Source organism: Penicillium cataractarum, assembly GCF_028827025.1.
Source record: "Penicillium cataractarum strain IBT 29864 chromosome Unknown utg000009l, whole genome shotgun sequence".
Taxonomy (NCBI): Eukaryota; Fungi; Ascomycota; class Eurotiomycetes; order Eurotiales; family Aspergillaceae; genus Penicillium; species Penicillium cataractarum.
In genome coordinates this window covers 3,325,259-3,342,464 of record NW_026622745.1, presented here as the reverse complement: position 1 = coordinate 3,342,464, position 17,206 = coordinate 3,325,259, and the positions used below count along the sequence as shown (strand labels likewise).

The following is a 17,206-nucleotide window of genomic DNA, read 5'->3' as shown; positions in this document are numbered from 1 at the left end:
GAGGTTACACAAGCCTCGATACATCTCCTTCCTGTTTTGAGCGATATGACTGTATATAAATTGATCCATGTTCTCATATTTACTCACTGAGCCTGAGCCTGAGCACCCTCATAAAAGCAGCGGCAGCCGAGATAAGAAAGCCCCACCCGCCAGACATTATCCGGTCTATATAATCACATAGACAAGGTGGCGAGGAAACGAGAATCGTAGCCAATCAGAGCCGCAGTAGATACGAATGTCGGTTAAAGCTGACGGAGCCCCACTGATCTCTGCCTTTCTTCCGTCTACTTCTAGAAGTTAGTCACCGCGAAAGAGAAGAATCTTAATTCATCCGTTTCTTCATTGTTACCCCAAGTCGATCCTTCTTGTTAATAAGTTGATGGAAATTACTAATTCCATCGAACATGAGTTATGGCCGGACTTTCCGATCGCTGAAAGCTACCCAGAACACCTCAGCTGGGACCCTCTTGTGAATCATCAAGTTGCCCAGTCTGACTGGTTGGTATATAATGACGACGAAACCTCAGAGCTCAATAATGAAGCCTCATCCCTGGCAAGCTCCACTAGCGCCGCCGAATTTCCTGGAGATTTCGGTTCGTGGTGGCCAGACAGTTCTGCACAGAATGACTGCTCTATCCCGTCATCAGTGCAATCTCCACTCGGGGCCGCTGCTCAAGATCATTTAACCGAACATTTATCATCGAAGAGCTTGCCTGTTCCTGGAAACCACACGAGGTCAAAATCTCACCCGCGTTTGCCTTCGGATGCTGTCAAGGCCTTAAGGTCATGGCTCTACCAACATCAAGAGTTCCCATACCCTAACCCAGAGGAAAGAGTCCAGTTAGAGCAGCAGACCGGTCTGACCAAGAATCAGGTTCTGAACTGGTTTGCAAATGCTCGACGGCGCAGGCAAAGACATGTGGATCAAGCCTCCGCGCCCAGCATGGGAGATAGTAAAGATGCGGGCACATCTTTATCTCCTTTGGAGCGCTGGAAACAATCCCCTCCCGAAAGTGAACCTGCTGCTACGTCCGACATTATACGAGCATTGGACAACGCGTCATCTTACCCCGAGCAGAGTCAGGTCTACTACAACGACTTAGTGGGTACTGTATCTAGAAACAGCTCCGGTAGCTCCGGTAGCTCATTCCTATTCGGAGCTCCCTCGATGAGCGGGTTTGAACATAGTGCCTCGTCTGGCTCTGAAGTCTCCGTGACGCATGTTCCTCGGCGCAACCAAAGACCACCTACGCCAATTCCGAGCATGGGGAGGAGGCATCGCCGCCGGAAGAACTCACGTCCAGCTGGCCAACAGAACAAGTCGAAGGCTCAGGGATCTCGCATGTACCAGTGTACTTTCTGCTGCGACTCCTTCCGGACTAAGTATGAGTGGACACGGCACGAAAAGGCCATTCACATCTCAGTTGAGATGTGGCACTGTGCTCCAGTAGGTGGGATTGCTGAATTAGACGGGGTCAGCATTTGCGTTTTCTGTCAAGCCCAAGATGCAGATGACAATCATCTGGAAACGCACAACTACCTCCGATGTCGAGATAAACCTCTAATACAACGGGAGTTTGCACGGAAAGACCATCTACGACAACACCTCCGTTTGATGCACAATATCAAAGATCACAATTTCCTAGACAGCTGGCGAATCTCCTTTCCCGAGCTAAATTCACGATGTGGGTTTTGCAGCTCAACTTTCACAACCTGGGATGCGAGGGTAGATCACTTGGCCGAGCATTTCAAAACCGGCGCAGACATGAGTCAGTGGACAGGAAACTGGGGGTTTGATCCAGAGGTTGAACGCCAGGTGAGAAATGCCATGCCCGCGTGGGTTCTTGGCCAAGAGCGTGCCACCATGCATCCGATGAAAATGTCCGATGCGACACAACATGGCGATGACTTCATTTCCTCGGCGAACGAGTTCCCCAAGGGCGTAGATCTCTACATGATCCTCCGCAACGGCTTGATTTCATATATTAAGGATCAAATTGCGATGGGTATTTACCCTTCAGATGAGAATATTTCAGCCGCAGGCCGTCTCATGATATTTGGAACTGATGACCCTTGGAATCAGACATTTGCGGAGAATCCCATCTGGCTGGAGGCTCTGAAGAATGATGTGCGTTTTGGAACCTCGGAAACACTCCCGGGGCGTCACATCGCGTCAAGAGAAAGCTTTATGTAGGGGGGAAATATTGTGGGTGGAGGTTAGCGGGGTGAGGAGTGGGCTGCAAGTATGCTGTGAAGTGCGAGCACGATATTCCTTGTAGCGTTACAATATTAAACTAATACCACGGGAAACAATCAAAGAGCATGATTGGGTGATTCCGAATTGCAGATTTATTGTATTTTGATATCTCAGGCCTCCGCAAGTGTGGGGTCATTGTTCATGGGGTATACTGGTCCCGAGTGCCTTCCAACAAAGTATCTAGGCGGGTAGCCCACCTAAGGTTATCTCCTAGGATGAGTATAGTATTGATGCTACCCGCCGTCTCTTAAACCGGCCAATGATTCCCCATCCCTCGGAATCAGGTTATAATATCATGTTTCCCGATGGAGTAACTGGTGGAGCCAAAATGTGCTCAATCCTTCGCAATGGCACAACCAATCCGAACAACAGCTCATCCGCTCTCCCCGTAATTCGTTTTGCTGCGGGAATGATAGCCGGTAGTTTCGGGTAAGCATCAAAGGTAACTGGCAACCTTGGGAGACAGAAGTGACGTGCTAGGAGGACTTAAGAGGGCCATCCCACCACAGCCCCTCCAGTTGGAGGACCTTGAGAGCCGCTCACTTTTCTTTGCAAACATCAGCTCTCGAAGCCTTCCTATTGCTGGACCTTCCTGGTATTCTGTTAACTCCATTACCACTCACTCATCACCATGGCAGCTCAGACTCACTCTCTACCCCCTCTTCCATATGGCTACGATGTAGGTCTCGCGTCGATGCAAGTTCGGAACCGGAGCACTAAACTCATTATCTCTTCCAGGCCCTTGAACCCGTAATCTCCAAGCAGATCATGGAACTGCACCATCTAAAGCACCACCAAACATACATCAACAACCTAAATGCCGCCCTCTCCGCCCAAGTCACGGCTACCCAGACCAACGACGTCCCCACCCTGATCAGCCTACAGCAGAAGATCAAGTTCAACGGCGGCGGTCACATCAATCACTCCCTCTTCTGGAAGAATCTGACTCCTCCCGGAACCCCGGGCAATGACCTAGCTAGCGCTGCACCGTCACTTCGTGAAGCGATCAACTCCCGATGGGGATCTCATGATGCTTTCGTCAAGGCGTTTGGTGCTGAACTGCTCGGTTTGCAGGGTAGTGGGTGGGGATGGCTTGTGAGTAAGGGTGGACCGAAGGGTCGACTGGAGATTGTCACGACCAAGGACCAAGATCCGGTGGCTGCATCTGATGTCCCAATCTTTGGGGTTGATATGTGGGAGCATGCGTACTATCTCCAGGTAGGGGACCTATATATTCCGTGATGTTTTCAAGTGACACTCTTTACTGATGCTCTTCAATTAGTATCTCAACAACAAGGCTAGTTATGTCGAGGGTATCTGGAAGATCATCAACTGGGCCGAGGCTGAGAAGCGCTACACAGCTGGCGTGGAGAACCCGCTGAAGCTGTGATTTGAACAAGCTGGAGGTAGACGGTAGAAGATTATTATAACGCGACTCAATATCATGTTTGGACCCTTCTATTTGCTTGATAAATAGCCGAGTTCAATGTAGAATGAACCATGTTCTTAATTGTATCCGACAATTCCAACACCTAGTACTACGCCGCAACCATCGCTCACAGTAACCTGTCGCCCAACGACGCCCTTCGCCGAGATACCTAGATCCAACCGTTCAGACAATTCAAATTCCATCTCGGTTTGACAATGGCCCGGTTTAAGGGTTGGGCTTTGAGCCAAATCCAGACGGAAAGTGTGAAGAGGGGCTGTATGAGGCGTCGCTATAGAAAGATCTCCGTATTTTCTAGTAGACATTAGCATGCACTACTTCAATCCCGAGGCTCGAGAAACTCACTCTATCCGCATATCCACATGTCGGCATTCACGAAGAGCCTGGCATGTCTCCGCATCACTGAATTTAAAGATGGCTTTTGTATTTTTGCTACCGTCTTTGTCTGTGTCCCGGAAAAAGAGCGAATATGAAGATAAAGATGAAATTGACGAAGTGGATGAAGCAATCGAGTCCGGTGATGAGGAAAGCGATTTCTCTGAATTGGTAGAGCTCAGCCCGTTATTGGGAGGAAACAGGACCGCAATAGTGCCCCCGAAGGTCGGTCTGTTGGAATCACCGCACATAGTGTTGAGTTATTGAGAGAGGTGAACGGATAGGATGTAATATGCTAAAGCGTGAGGAAATGTAATGGAGGAAAGATGCAGGCTAGAACGTGGGGTAAATGTTATCCTGGTATTCCCCCGGTCAATTAACTTCGCTGTTATATATACAGAAAGAAAGTATCTCTGGCTAAGTAAATCCCAAGGCTCCCAAGGTTCCAGCCACCAAGGTGAGCGGGATCGAGCAAATATGCGGTTGTATACTAGTGTCGATCGTGCCTTCTCAAATGTGCTCACTGTGGGGCCCGAGTGGATCGAAGATCCGGGGGATGGTTTGATGTTGAACTAGAAACAGAAAGAATTCAGTTACCGAACGAAATTTAATAGGCTACTAGGCAGTAATTCTAGGCTGAAGTAGAAGACCTTGGGTCGTTATAGAAACATGCTTTTGTTTTCGTTTCCAGCTCATTCTCCGGTTCTCTCCATGTCCCTCTAAATCAAGCAAGATGGTATCTCATATCGCTGCCAAACACCACTCAAGTGTAGAAAATAGAATTTGCTACCAAGTTTCGAGCTAGGTATGACTTTTTACCCTATCAGCGCAAAAGAGATATAGGCGCCTGCCAAAGATTGATTGTAGATCCATGGAATGTCTCGCGAAGTGTTAAAGTTCTTTCCTAGAAGCCCCTGGAACACATCCTATTCCCCAGGCGTGACTCGGGGTACAAGAAAATTTCGTACCCCCCAAATATATTTAGAGGTGTTGTGTATCTTTTGTAAATCAGTTGGTTGTATGTGAAGAGCACAAAATGGACAATAGAAGAATGCAAACGCATCATTTAGGAATCAAAGGGTGGGCAGAACCATGGTCTTGACAAAATCACGGACAAGATGATCTTGAAAAATTACTCAAACGCTCGGTCCAGATCATCGACCGAGAAAAGGTCAAAATGGAGAGACCTCTTTCCAAACGAGAAAATCATGGGAGATAGTATTTCGGAATCGGAGGAGAATTCTAGTTCGATTTCTTTATCGTCAAAGGGCTCGAGAGCCTGGGCGGACTTATCATCATAGATCGAGTCATCATTAAAGCAGAGGAGTGAACCAGTTCGCCAGAGCGACAGCAAGGCGGGATTTTGGGTAAGAACTGATTCTGGAAATAACCGAAGAGATATGATCAGTGAGCAACTCAGTACCCGTAACTGAGTCGTAGAAAAACGAAATGCTAGAGTCACTAAGATCGTCGACTTTCCCTTCGTCATTGGCAGCATTTGTATAATTGTCGAGAATAGACTCAAAAGCCTCTATGAGAAATAACGTGGGAAAGAACTTGGCCACCCTCTTATGTTTCTTGCCGGTTGCCTTCGCGACGGACGATCGCAGTCGCAAGAATTTCTCGACATCTTGCGCACGACTGCCGGTGCTGCAGTGTTTAGGCATCAGTATGAACTGCATTTCTAACCACCGACCTGGTGCGAAATAGTGGCGGGCCTTAGCGTAGTATATCATCTGGTAGTACACGCAAGAGCACCGGTAAGAGTACCCGGGGTATTCGGAGGAAAAGCTGTTATTGGTGAAATACATTGAGGAATAATCCACAGGCGGCTGCAGAGGCAAATAGCTCTTGAGCTCATGGGCCATAAATTGGACCGTAAAAGGCGATAACCCGAGCCTTTTGTCCCCCAGGTATTCGAAAGCAAATGCTAGAGTTCTGGAATTTATGCAAGACCATGCTGAATATACCGTTCCCTTCACAGAACCGACGTTGGTATCGAGTGTCATATCCGTTACTTGCAGGTATGTCGGTAAGGATCTCTTTGCCATGATGCTGGACTCGATTCCTCGTCTTTGCGAGTCCTCGCATTTTTTGGCAGGGAAGGCTCGATCGAGTCGCTTGGTTCTTGAATTGTTGCCGTACTTCTCTATGATAGCCTCGGCTGACGATGTATGAGCTGATGCAAGAAATAATTCGAAGAGCACTTGCAAGTGCTCCAGTTGAGCTTTGCTAATGCTCACAACATGCTTGACGTGCATTGCTTGAAAAGATCGAATGAGTGAATCTCGAAGTAGCAGGGCTGGTTTCGTGATCTGGCCGAGCGTGTAGTTGCCAGTATCAAAAAAGACTGTTTGATCTGCCTTCTCATAGATGTTGATTTTTGGATGGAAACAGTTGATAAATGAAGGGCCTGAACAGTTGAAACCCACGGTGCCCGGAGTAATAACACCATCTTTCCGACTATTAAGGCGGGTTGGAGGGACGTCCGCTTTGACAAGGCTACTCTGGCGATTGCTTCGGGTTTGGATCAGTGTGCAGGTTGCTCTGCTTTGCCTTCTTGCGACCCGGAAAGTTGATTTGCTGCTTGATGGTCTTGTATCAGTTTCGGTTTCGAGTGATCGGGACGGGTTGTTTTGTGAGATAGCCTGTAGTTTGTCTTCAATACTCTGGAGTTTGGTGCGGAGAACAATATCGTTCCGTCTATTCGAAAATCAGTTACTTATAGTGGGTAGGCGATTTGCAAAATCACGTACCTTCCAGAAACAGACAAGGCAGCAGTCAAGTTCTGAGTGTAGTGAGCAAGTCTGTATCTTGAAGCCGCAATCTCATGGTCTTTCAGCGCCCATCGAAGGCTTCCGAATAATGATAACCAGCGTTCACTTCCGGAACCAGCCACCTGCCCTAGTAGTCCTCTCAGGTGTCGAAAGTCTTGTTCGATTAGCGTTAGAATTGTGTGGACATTTGGCAGCATGTGGCCATCATCTTGTGCGAACGGCGATGACGCATGTTCGTTGATAACCACATGGACGAAGGCCACAATCGATAGCAACGCTTGGAGCTCGAGAAGCAACAGCGTAATATTCCTTGATGCAGACCGAGCCTTGTCGAAGAGGTCGTAGAGATTTTTCCCTGCACGAAAGACTGTGTCGGCAAAGCCAATAACCTGCAGTACGTTGGCCGCTACTGAGAGATTATCAAGTGCAGCCATCGTTACTGGGACTCTGTGCTAGACAGCCATTTCTGGTGATAGGGGATATTTAAGCCTGTATTGAAAAGATGAAGAAGATGAGGCTGTGCGGCCGGGTCAGGTGTTTACTGTTGCGCCTCATGCACAGCTGCCCGATTTTGTATAAAACCATTGGACATTTGCTGCGCCGTGAAGGCATGGAAACATAAACTTTTCATTCTCGTCGGCTTTACGAAAATGAAGACATAGTGGTGCAGAGTAGCCTCTGAAACTTGATCCTCTTTGCTAATACAACTATCTGTCATACAAAGATAAACCCTAGCAGTCCTCCAATGGGAGACGGGGAGGTACTGTATCCGTAATCAAGGTTGATTCCTCAACAAATAGTACCGAAACTTAACTTGGGGCCGAAGTTATGGAGCAAATTTTTTGGCCTGAACATCGCTCACGAGAGGCACCTCGAAAAGCGCCCCGTGCTTGTTCTTCGCCGCGGAGATGAGACATGTTGAATTTGAATTTTCAAGCTTGGGGGTCGAAGTGGTAATCTATATTCCATTTACTCGCGACATTTTTATTCTCTACAAGACATAGTGCAAAATAAATAGTACCAGGGATAGCTTTACACCTTCTCTTTAAGTACATAGACTTCGAGATACTAGGAAGCACTCCTAAGAACTAATGAGACAGGAGAGCCGCTTTTGACCCCTACCGAATTCCATGGCTATTCTCGCCAGATAAAAGCCAATGACGATGAGATTTCCAGCTTGGTTGGTCACTACTTAGTCTAGTAACGGGTAGGAATTGTAATTTAGGGGTGAAGTTTAAATGATTATCTCTTGTCATGAATGATGGCCCTGGTGTAGTTCCCAAAGCGGTTAGCGCAATATCGGAGCTCCTGCGCTCTTTTCGGCTTCACCAGATTCCCATCACCACCTTCCCTTCAACATTCAAACCAAACGCGCTTTTCATCCACGAGATTGGGGGCTTCAGAAGTGTCTCAACCTTGGTAATGACTGCAGACAAATTTCAGCCCACCCTCTAAGCAATCGCGCTCAGTCACCACTCGCACCACCCTTCCAACCTTCCCCATTCTGCACTCCACGTCCTCATCGCCTTCAGTCTCAATTGAGACCTCTCACAACCATGGCCTCTCCCAGCCAAACTCAAGGCTCAGCACCAGCCACCCAACCTCTCACTCCTCCCGCGGAATTCTCCACAGCAAACGGCGTCTCCGCCCCCGCCGCAGCAACTACAACCTCACAAGCCGTCGCGCCCATACCCGCAACGGCACCAACCACATCAACCAACCAACCCTCACACGTCCCGGGCACATCCCTCCAAGACAGCGGTAAATCGCGACGCCCACGCGATGTCCGCCTCGTACACATGCTCCTCGCCTCCCTCGGCGTAACAGCCTACCAAGACCGCGTCCCCCTCCAACTCCTCGATTTCGCCTACCGCTATACCTCGAACGTCCTCCAAGACGCAGTACACCTTGCCACGGAAGGATACGCCGCTGCTGTCGGTGATAGCACCGGTGCAGGCAAGGGCGCGCCATCCGCGGAGGCGAATGGTGTTTCTCTCCCCGCTCTACGACTCAGCATTGCTTCGCGCTTGCATTACCAGTTCCAGACGGGCTTGCCGAAGGAGTTCCTTATGGATGTTGCGTCGGAGCGGAATCGCATTGCGTTGCCTGGTGTGTCGAGAGGATTTGATGCTGCGGCCGGAGGCGCGAATGGAGCTGCTGCGATGGGCACTGCGAATCAGAGTGTTATGATGGCCGGTATGCGATTGCCGCCGGAGAGGTTCTGTCTTACTGGTACGGGGTGGAATATGAAGGATGAGTGGGATAGTGAAGGCGAAGAGGAGGAATTGCCCGATGCACCGCAACAGCAGATTAAGGGTCCTGCTGCTACTGGTGCGGGCGAGGACGAGGAAGGGGTTGATGAGGATGATGGTGATGGCAAGATGGAGGATATCTTTGGCGAGGATACGGCGATGGGCGAGGCGGGTGATGGAGACGGGGACCATAAAATGGGAGATGCCTAAACTAATGATGCTAAGAATCATTTTGTCCCTACCTTTGCCAGGGGGCTGCTTATTTTCTGTTTGATAATCTTGGAGTGGACGGTGTTACTGGTGCCTGGCGTTCTCATCACTGTCGCCCTCCTACCCAGAGAGGATAGGACTATCTACCATCAAAGGGATACTCATGTTTCCGCACAGCTCAGATACGACTCTATATATGCATCGGCTGTTGTCGATGATTAGAAGAATGATGAGAAGAAGAGACGAAGTTCTGGTCGATGGATTGAAAACATGACATCTTGTAATATACAATGCATAATCGATTGTCATCCCATCTCTCTAAAACCAGGATGATAATGCAAAACAGTCAAGGAAGAATATGCCCAAATAAAAACGCCTAGTTTTGTCCCTTTGTACGCCGTGAGGAGAGAGAAAAAAGACATGCAAGTTTCGACCACATCTGGTCGCACGGAGGGTGGTATGTCGAGGCCATATTCAATGCTCAAGGCATGACATGATACTCACCATAGTTCCCAGTTTCAAATGCCCACCTCTTGAATTCACAGATTTGACAGCGAGCACACTGCCCTGGCAAACTCATAGGCCCCTCAATCTCCGAGCCAGGCACCTGCAGCCACCAGCCAAAGGCTTCTGGATACTGACCAAGCAATGCAAGCAAGCAGGATAAAGATATCCCCAGACGCCGGAACCCATATACACAATATACACTCACTAGGAGTCTTCAACAGCCACTAGTGATCTTCGAGGAGAAGGCGGAGTCAACAATCCATCAGGAGAATCACTTTCCCTGACCCTCCTGCCGCCTCCGCTCCTCGTCTTGCCGCATCATGGTAATAACCTCCGCGCGGCGCTTCTCAACACGTTTCAGCTCTTCCTCCTTGGCGCGGCGACGCTCCTCGTGCGTTGCGAACCACTCCTCGCGAGCGCGATCTTCTTCCTCCCGGTTGTTGGCGTGAGTGATCATGCACGCATTCATGGCGAGACGCTGCTGTCGGCAAACCCATGTGGCGGTGACGGTACGATTGACGGCACATTCCGCAAAAGCTATATCATATGAATATTGTTAGTTATAGGGTCTCTTTCTGGTTATGGTGGCTCGGCGAGCTAGATCATACAACCGATGTACTCGGCCGAGTGCGGTGAACATGTAATGAGGATACAGCTATGCCAGGGATACAGCTATGCCAGGGATACAGAGTAATGAAGAGCACGAGCAAGTGCAGAAAGTATCACCTACCCTTAATTTCCGGGGCACAGCGGGCTCGTACGCGCTTGTGGTACATCTGCTTGACTTCTTGTTCTTGGGAGGCCGAGAGGGGGAGCGGGTTGCGGAGATTGTATTTCTTAGGCGATGGAGATGTCGCAGAAGTATCGGGGGAAGTAGATGTTGAAGCCATTGGGACTGAGTAGCTCGATCTCAGGGATCGAGGTGACAGGTGTAGATCAGATAAGTGGGAGAGAGGTTGCGTGGTCTGATGAGCCTGGGAGGGCGGATGACAGTCTTAACAGTCGGGTAGAGAGCGCAGACTGTAGGAATCACGGGTGCTGGGTATAGAAAGAGCCAAAGACAGTCTCTAAAGAGCAATTGCTGCTCACAAAAGATGCTGGTTGCTGAGGGGAAGGTCAAGGATGTGTTGATGCGGAGCGCGAGGAACCGAGTTCGGGCGGAGAGCAGAAAGGCGGAAGCAGAAAAAAAAACTTCCGGACTGTACGACCCTTCAACTCTTGCACCACACCACTCTTCTTACTGGGCGCATTACCTTCCCAGCTCTTTTCGGTAATTTTTCAGAGCTGTAGCGCTCTTCCGTGTCTGGGTTACTTCACTTTTTTCACTTTGCAAACTCGACCGTCACAAAACTATTCAGCATGTCGTCCATGCGCAATGCCGTCCAGCGGCGGCAACACCGCGAGCGTGGTCAGCTCGAGGGCCGTGAGAAATGGGGTCTTCTCGAGAAGCACAAGGTTGGTAGCCTCGCTCTGCTATTGCAAGATATTGCTGGCAGCTTTGAACTTCTACAGATTTACTTGAACCAAAGCTAATCTTCAAACCAGGACTACTCCCTCCGCGCCAAAGACTACAATGAGAAGAAGGCCAAGTTGAAGCGTCTGCAAGAGAAGGCAAAGGATCGCAACCCCGACGAATTCAACTTTGGCATGGTCGGAGCCAAGAACGCTCAACAAGGAAAGCATGGACGGGGTGTCGGTGTCTCTCGCGACTCGGCCGCTGCTCGCGGACTCACCCACGATGCGATCAAGCTGCTCAAAACCCAGGATCAAAATTATCTGCGGACAGTGGGAGAACGGATACGTCGACAGATCGAGCGCCTGGAGCAGGATATGCAATTGCAAGACGGGATGAATGTGTCTCTGGGTGTGAAGTCTAAGAAGAAGGAGGAGTCAGAAGAGGAGGACGATGACGAGTTTGACGGATTCGACGACTTTGATGATCTCGACTTTGGCGCCCCAGTGACACCGAAGCCACGCAAGGTCGTATTCGCGGACGACAAGGGAGACCAGCAAAGTATGAAACGCCGACGCGAGGACGACGATGCTATGGATGAGGATAAGGACGAAGTCGAGGAGAAGGCGTCTCAAGCCCGCAAGACTCCCAAGCAACTTGCTGCAGAGAAAGAAGCGCTCCGCGAGGCTCGTCGGGCCCGCAAGATTCGCAAGCGCGTCATCGAGGGCCGGGAGAACAAGCTCGCAGCACTGCGCAAACAGTATGCAGCGATCCAAAAGGCCGAGCAGGAAGTCGAATTGCAGCGGGCCAAGATGGACCGATCCGTTGGAGGTACCAACAAGACTGGACTCAAGTGGAAGGTTCGTGAGCGCAAGCGCTAAATGGTCTTGAAAACGGTCCCGGCGAGGGCTTTCGTTATGAGTTGATGACCCGCGGCCATTGCTTCTGCATCTTCTTCGTGTCTCGTTGTCCTTTTTATCATGTTTGATCTATATCTTGTACCGATACCAGCATAGACGGGGAGTCCAGGCGCATTGTGAATATCCAAAAGTGAGAATACAGGCGAATTACATAACTTTCAAATAATTTAGGTAGTCTTTAGAGTATCCGCGGCTAGTGACATCACTAGAGAACAAAAGGATTGTCATCCCCCTCGAGGATCGGTAATACGCTCTGGCCAAGAACAGTAGTACACTCGTGTTCCCTTACCCAACCTGGTCAAAGACTCCCCGTAATCCCCGCGAGCTGATAGGATCGACACGCAAAAAAACGACTCCACCAGCTTATCGATCTTCAACCCGCGGAAAAGCGATTTATAATGGCCGCTGACTAAGTTTATCTTTTATCGGTGACTGCGAATTGTTCGCCACCCCTCACTTGACTTTCTTTTCTTTTCCTCGTCTCTCCTCCCTTAATACCTCTCCTTGACATCCCAGAGTCACTGAAAGGCACCAATCCACTCACAATGGCACCCTCTTTCGTGACCATTGATACCAGCGACGACTTCGACATGCCGACTCCAACCAGGCCCGTCGATGCCCCGCGCACTCTCCTCCTCGCACCCCCCTCCATCGCCGCCCACGAGGAGAAACTCCACGCCCTCTTCACAACCTTCGACCGCCAATCCACAGACCTGCAAATGCTAGATCGCCTCTCTGCAGGCATCGTCCCCCTCCCACCATCCACATACACCCACGTCCTCGTCCTAACCGACACCGATGGCTCACGGCGATCAGAGGCCCTCCAACTCCTCACCAGAGACGTATACACCGCCCTCGTACCCGCCATGAAGCCCGGCGCAAAGCTGGCAACCCAAGATAAGCCGCTGACGGCTGCGGACTCGATGGAGGCTATCATGGCGGGACTTGTGCAGAACGAGGCTGGATTTGAGAAGCCCAATTTCGAGCAGGCGTCGGCTGTTCCACTGAAGTTGGGTGGAAGGAAGAAGAAGGCTGCTGCTGCTACTGCGCCGACGGGTATATTTAGTGGGTTTACGACGAATGCTGGTGATGAAGTTAAGATTGATTTGGAGGATAATGAGGAGTTGATTAATGAGGACTCGCTCCTTGATGAGGAGGATTTCACGAGACCCATTATGCCCCGTATGTGACTCTCATCCATGATTCTACATCTACCCTTGAAGATTCGACAAGCTAACTATTCTCTTCTATACAGCCCCAGAGTGTCAACCCAAGACTGGTCGCAGGCGGCGCGCCTGCAAGGATTGCACATGCGGTCTCGCAGACCGCCTCGAGGCCGAGGATAAGGAGCGCCGGGCAAACGCCGATAAGAATCTGAACGTGCTAAAGCTGCAGTCAGACGATCTGACCGAGTTGGATTTCACCGTGGAGGGCAAGACGACCGGTTCATGCGGTAGCTGTGCCCTGGGCGATGCTTTCCGCTGCGCCGGCTGCCCATACCTCGGTCTGCCTGCCTTTAAGCCTGGCCAGGAGGTCCAGATCTTGAACGATGTTGCCCAGTTGTAAGCTGCATCGCACTAGTTCTTCTAGATGGTGGGATGATGGAGGACTGGTTGGCAGTGCTAAAATGATGAGTCCGATCTCGGGCCTCCGAGGTCGGGGCTGCAGGGGGTGACTGCAGAAGTTGGTTATTGCATCTCTTTGTTTGATACCTTAGATACCTCGCTGGAAATATCGGTAGTCCCAGCTATAATCCTACTACCGTATACATTATACTCTTCTGTTCCTGTCCGAGTGTAATTAATTAGGCGATGTGAAACTATGTGGATACCTGACATCACTGAGCATCGACCCCATCGACTGCTAGGGACTAGTCTGATGGAGCCCCCTCGTACACGGTATCTATTCTTCTAAAAGTATCAAAATGACTCGGAAGAGAAACTCAATGCAAATAAGAATGTAATTGTATATCATTCGCTAGAAACCCCATCAACAACTTTTTGGGTCCTTTCCCCGCTATCTAATATTCATCGCGCATTCATTCATGACAAGACACTAAAACGATAAATCCCGGAATATAAAAGCACTGGCAACCGATCGCAGACAATCTACGAGCGGTCCTTCTTCATCTGTGCAACACGGATGCTGACGGCCCGCTTGTGAGCGTCCAAGCCCTCGACAGCAGCGAGGGTCTCAACAGTCTTAGCCAGACCCAAGAGACCGTCGGCGGTCAGGTTGGAGCTGGTAATGTGCTTGAGGTAGGAGCCAAGGTTGACACCAGAGTACTGCTTGGCGTAGCCATAGGTCGCTGAGAAAAAGAGTTAGTTAAGAGGGACAGAAGCAGTTTTGTTAAATGGAAAACTTACGGAGCGAGTGGTTAACACCGGCAGAGTAGTCACCAACACTCTCGGGGGTCCAGGGACCAATGAACACACTACCGGCGTTCTGAACCTGGTCGACGACTGCCTCGGGATTCTCAACTTGGAGGATCAAGTGCTCAGGGGCATACTCGTTGCTGAGGATCATGGCCTCGTTGATGTCACGGACCACGAAAGTAACGGAGTGCTCCAGCGAGCCACGGACAATGTCCATACGGGGAAGGGCCTTCGCCTGGGCGTCGACCTCATCCTCAATAGCACGCAGCTGCGCCTCGTTCAGGTCAACGGCGATCAGGATCACCTGGGAGTCAACACCGTGCTCAGCCTGGCTCAGCAGGTCAGAGGCAACGAATGCGGGGTTAGCAGTCTTGTCAGCAATGACGAGAACCTCGCTGGGACCGGCGGGCATATCAATGCTGACACCGGCGGAGGTATCGTTGGAGACAAACATCTTGGCCGCAGTCACGAACTGGTTACCAGGGCCAAGAATCTTGTCCACCTTGGTGATAGATTCAGTACCGTAGGCCATGGCAGCCACGGCCTGAGCACCACCAGCTAGGACAATGCTCTCGGCACCGACCTTGTGGGCGACGTAGACAATCTCGGGAGAGATGCTGCCATCGGAGCGGGGAGGAGAAGCCAGAACAATCTTCTGGCAACCAGCCACCATAGCGGGGACACCCAGCATCATAGCAGTGGAGGGCAACACGGCAGTACCACCGGGAATGTAAAGACCAACGCGCTCGATGGGACGAGAGAAGCGCGAGCAAACAACACCGGGCATAGTCTCCATCGTAAGGGTGTCGTTGCTGCCCTTCTGCGCGGCGTGGAAGCGCTGGATGTTACCAATGCTAATGTCGATAGCCTCCTGAACATCGGGAGTCAACTTCATCAGCTCAGCAGGGAAGGGAGCCTTGATAACGGGGGAGGTCAGAGAAGTAGCCTTCTCGAACTTGTGAGTGTACTTGAGGACAGCAGCATCGCCGCCGTCGCGAACATCTTGGATAATGGGTTTGGCAATAGCGACGATGGCGTCATTGGACTTCTGGGAGGGACGCTTGAGGAACTCCTTGACCTCGGTGACGGGAGTGGAGGAGGTAATCACGCGCTTCATCTCAATGCGCGAGCGGTCTTCAACGGGAGCGGGAGCGGCGGCGGGGGCAGGAGCTGGGGCAGCAGCTGGCTTCACAAGGCCAGCCTTCTCAGCCCAAGGACCCTTGGCATCACCCTTTCTCCGCTTCACCTTGAGGCTCTTCAGGTCAAGGTTACGCTCGATGTCCTCCAAAGTGACACCGGCAGCAGTGCACTTGGTCAGTGCAAAGTACAGCAGATCGGCAGCCTCGAAGGCAATCTCCTCCTTGGTGGTGGCACGGCAGAGCTCCTCGGCCTCCTCCATTATCTTGGCCTCGGCGAGCTTCGGCTCATTGAAGAGACGAGCAGTATACGATCCGGCGGGGGCATCGGCCTTGCGGGCAAGGAGGGTCTTTTGGAGACGGGAGAGACCAGCCGAAGCGCCAAAGCAGGTCTCAGTGCCGAGGTGGCAGAAGCCTAAGTGAGTCACCAATCGTTAGCTACAACGAACGTACAAGAAACAGTTGAAATCAAAGCCATCATACCTCGTCCAATCTGCTTGACCACAAACACCAAGCAGTCCGCATCGCAGTCGAAGCCAATGCGGATCAATTCCTGCACATCACCGCTTGACTGGCCCTTGTACCACAGGCCGCGCTTGCGGCTCTGGTAAACTCCGGTACCGGTGCGGAGTGCCTCAGCAATACTCTCGTCGCTGCTCCAGACAACTCCAAGGCAGGAGCCACGCTCATCAGTGACTGATGTAGCATACAGGCCGTTGGCCTGGTCGGTAACAGCGCGCGAGGCAATAAGCTTCGCAGCAGAGATCTGGCCGGTAGCATCCCGCTCCACAGTCAAGGCCTGGGAAGGCAGAATGGCAATGGCACCCTTTTGTGTAACCTGGTTGACAGCGTCCTCGGACACAGCCTCGTCTCCAAACGTCGTGAACAGGCGGGGCGAGTCTGAGCTGATGTTCAATTTGGTGGCCGCAGCGGAGACCGCGGCGGGGGTGACACAGACACTGGCATCGTTGCGCTCAGTGACATCTGCGGCAATCCATTGCTGGAAAGTATCGATCTGAGCATCCGAGGGGGCGGAGACAAGCAGTCGAGAGGAGGGAACGGACTGTTCCTGGGAGAGTGCGGTCAATTGGTCGAGGGTGATGAGAATCTTAGCGGCACCGGCATTGAGGACATCCACGAGGTCACCGGCGGAGGAGATGGCAGTCGCGTCGACAAAGACATCGAGTGCGCGGAAGTTCTGTCGTAGAAACTGCTCAGCCTCGGCGAGAGTTGATACCTTGACCAGCACTCGCCCAAAGTAGGCAATCTGCTTGAGGGTGAGGCCGGAGGTGGGGTTGGAGGGGTAGGAGATAAGGAAGGGCGTGGCCATGGCGGATGAGTGAATTGAGGAGGATCGGGGGAGAGATAGAGGAAAGAAGAAAGAAATGGCAAAAGGAAGTTCAGAATCCCCTTGAACTAATTGGGGGGGAGGTGAAGCGCGTTGAGGGAAAAGTGTTAAACCAGCGATGACTCCTCTCTTGGTTTACCTTTTTTTTT

At 51.1% G+C, this 17,206-nt stretch overlaps 8 protein-coding genes across 8 annotated transcripts; 5 read left to right on the top strand and 3 right to left on the bottom strand.

Moving 5' to 3' along the window:
- Window positions 1–379: 379 nt before the first annotated feature.
- Window positions 380–2,194, top strand: N7496_011807 (uncharacterized protein; the record flags this gene model as incomplete). Its single annotated transcript, XM_056704720.1, has 1 exon — window positions 380–2,194. One exon carries the CDS (start codon window positions 380–382, stop codon window positions 2,192–2,194), a length of 1,815 nt encoding a protein of 604 aa, XP_056550680.1.
- A 694-nt stretch (window positions 2,195–2,888) lies between these two features.
- On the top strand, window positions 2,889–3,647 carry N7496_011806 (superoxide dismutase; the record flags this gene model as incomplete). The annotated part of the gene is made up of 3 exons (XM_056704719.1): window positions 2,889–2,936; window positions 2,996–3,475; window positions 3,540–3,647. 3 exons carry the CDS (start codon window positions 2,889–2,891, stop codon window positions 3,645–3,647), a joined length of 636 nt encoding a protein of 211 aa, XP_056550679.1.
- Window positions 3,648–5,392: 1,745 nt separating this feature from the next.
- Window positions 5,393–7,290, bottom strand: N7496_011805 (uncharacterized protein; the record flags this gene model as incomplete). The annotated part of the gene is made up of 2 exons (XM_056704718.1): window positions 5,393–6,542; window positions 6,836–7,290. 2 exons carry the CDS (start codon window positions 7,288–7,290, stop codon window positions 5,393–5,395), a joined length of 1,605 nt encoding a protein of 534 aa, XP_056550678.1.
- A 1,122-nt stretch (window positions 7,291–8,412) lies between these two features.
- N7496_011804 (putative transcription initiation factor TFIID, 31kD subunit) lies at window positions 8,413–9,318 on the top strand (the record flags this gene model as incomplete). Its single annotated transcript, XM_056704717.1, has 1 exon — window positions 8,413–9,318. One exon carries the CDS (start codon window positions 8,413–8,415, stop codon window positions 9,316–9,318), a length of 906 nt encoding a protein of 301 aa, XP_056550677.1.
- A 778-nt stretch (window positions 9,319–10,096) lies between these two features.
- Window positions 10,097–10,715, bottom strand: N7496_011803 (uncharacterized protein; the record flags this gene model as incomplete). The annotated part of the gene is made up of 2 exons (XM_056704716.1): window positions 10,097–10,362; window positions 10,556–10,715. The coding sequence occupies 2 exons, from the start codon at window positions 10,713–10,715 to the stop codon at window positions 10,097–10,099; spliced, it is 426 nt and encodes a 141-aa protein (XP_056550676.1).
- A 469-nt stretch (window positions 10,716–11,184) lies between these two features.
- Window positions 11,185–12,159, top strand: N7496_011802 (rRNA-processing protein UTP11; the record flags this gene model as incomplete). Its single annotated transcript, XM_056704715.1, has 2 exons — window positions 11,185–11,280; window positions 11,371–12,159. The coding sequence occupies 2 exons, from the start codon at window positions 11,185–11,187 to the stop codon at window positions 12,157–12,159; spliced, it is 885 nt and encodes a 294-aa protein (XP_056550675.1).
- Window positions 12,160–12,743: 584 nt separating this feature from the next.
- Window positions 12,744–13,764, top strand: N7496_011801 (Fe-S cluster assembly protein dre2; the record flags this gene model as incomplete). The annotated part of the gene is made up of 2 exons (XM_056704714.1): window positions 12,744–13,380; window positions 13,454–13,764. The coding sequence occupies 2 exons, from the start codon at window positions 12,744–12,746 to the stop codon at window positions 13,762–13,764; spliced, it is 948 nt and encodes a 315-aa protein (XP_056550674.1).
- A 542-nt stretch (window positions 13,765–14,306) lies between these two features.
- On the bottom strand, window positions 14,307–17,039 carry N7496_011800 (histidine biosynthesis protein HIS4; the record flags this gene model as incomplete). The annotated part of the gene is made up of 3 exons (XM_056704713.1): window positions 14,307–14,506; window positions 14,565–16,124; window positions 16,193–17,039. 3 exons carry the CDS (start codon window positions 17,037–17,039, stop codon window positions 14,307–14,309), a joined length of 2,607 nt encoding a protein of 868 aa, XP_056550673.1.
- Window positions 17,040–17,206: the final 167 nt, after the last annotated feature.